The sequence below is a fragment of the Etheostoma spectabile genome, chromosome 14 (genome assembly GCF_008692095.1).
Source record: "Etheostoma spectabile isolate EspeVRDwgs_2016 chromosome 14, UIUC_Espe_1.0, whole genome shotgun sequence".
NCBI classification, from domain to species: Eukaryota; Metazoa; Chordata; class Actinopteri; order Perciformes; family Percidae; genus Etheostoma; species Etheostoma spectabile.
This window is the reverse complement of record NC_045746.1, coordinates 11,695,247-11,696,847: the sequence shown is the minus strand read 5'-3', so window position 1 is coordinate 11,696,847 and position 1,601 is coordinate 11,695,247. Positions and strand designations below refer to the sequence as shown.

Genomic DNA, 1,601 nt, shown 5'->3' with positions numbered 1-1,601 from the left:
AGCCACTATAGTACTGTAAATAGTAAACTACTGTATTTTATCTTATGTTGTGTTTAATTGTTAAAATGAATACATAAAACACTGTAAATAGACGTACGGTACCTTTACTGTAAAAAGAATTCACAGTAACTGTTGCCAATTGTTGCCAGTAAGTTACTGTATATTTTACATTAAATTTGTTACAGTGTACTGAAGTTGTTATATACTGAACTATAATAAATATAAAAGTCTGAAAACATATGTAGTAATGTACTATCCTTTAGTTTGTTGTTCATGAAAAAGCGTTAAAATTGTAATAAATATGAGTAATAAAGAATCAAAACGGTACTGCTCATGTTCAACTCATACTTTGGGATTTGGCTTATTGCAGCACCATTCAGAGTTAGAGAATAGTTTTCAGATAGCACAGAACGCCATCCAGAGCCTGGTCCCTCTGCTCTGTCTGAATCCGTCTGATTTGCTTGTGTCTCCAGACAGTGGCTGAAGTCTGAGGACATCCAGAGGATCTCATTGTTTTTCCACAACAAAGCTCTGGAGAAAGAGGTAGGCAAGTGCATACAAAACACCTGCCAGTATTGTTCAGCGGAGTTCAGTTGTCAGTGAAACACAAGTCTGTAGGAGGCTGCACAACCCTTGTAGGACACAGATTGTCCACATGACAACTTTGTCCTCACATTCCCATGTTCTTTTCATCATTTATTTATTGGTTTTTGGTTCATTCTACAACAAAGTCTGGTATATTTTCATATTGTGTATTTGTACAGTATGTTTCTTTTGACTTTGCCTTAGCATTTTTTACTGCTGCTATGTTGTACATCCTCATAACGTTTCTTTGCCTTCTCTCAACAGTACAGATCCACAACATTGCCAGCCTTCAAGTATTACATCACCTGCGCCTGCCTCATATTCTGCTGTATATTTATAGTGCAGGTCCTCGTCTTACCCAAGTAAGTGTGCACCCCTTCACAGGATTTAACAATGCACAGTCCCCTTGGCATCAGCCAACTCCAGCTGTGGCAGCGGGTTGATGTGGAAAAAAGCCATTTGGCACCAGCTGTGTCATCAACAGGACCACGCTGAAATTAAAAGAGGCAGTAGACCAAGAGGCAGAATTCTAAAAAGAAGCTGAAATGAGAGGGCAACATGTCCGGTGGTTATTATAGATCAGGTGAAATCAAAGTCTCTTTAATGGGAGAAGATGAATTCACAGTCATGCTAATGAGAGCCAAAGGTGTAATTCAGCATGCGGCCATTGATTGTCCAATTCACCTTTCCCTCACACTCTTTATCTTGGCTCTGTGTGTCGCAGCATCACTCTGCATATTTATATGTCACATACATCTGTTTCATGGCAAGGAGCCCTATCAGCCATATTATATTCCTCCAGAGAAAATGTGATACACAAGCATAACTGCATTACAAAGCACATATGGTATGCTACTCTACCATCCACAGTTCTGCTTACTCGGTGTAAATGGATTGCAGCTCTGACGTAGAATACATTAGAACCTGCACTACATTTATTGCCCTGGACGGCACTGCAGAGGGCCGAGGTTGCCAAGAGGGTTTAGAGTAATGTGTGTGTGTGTGTGTGTGTGTGT

General features: G+C 40.0%; 1 protein-coding gene across 2 annotated transcripts in view; it reads left to right on the top strand.

The window, feature by feature from the left end:
- Positions 1-1,601, top strand: part of adcy2b (adenylate cyclase 2b (brain)) — a 65,199-nt gene that overhangs the window by 40,605 nt on the left and 22,993 nt on the right. For both annotated transcript variants that reach the window (XM_032535107.1, XM_032535108.1), the window contains exons 13-14: positions 474-543; positions 850-947. In XM_032535107.1, coding sequence (XP_032390998.1) covers positions 474-543; positions 850-947 — 168 coding nt within the window. The remainder of the gene's footprint in view (positions 1-473; positions 544-849; positions 948-1,601) is intronic.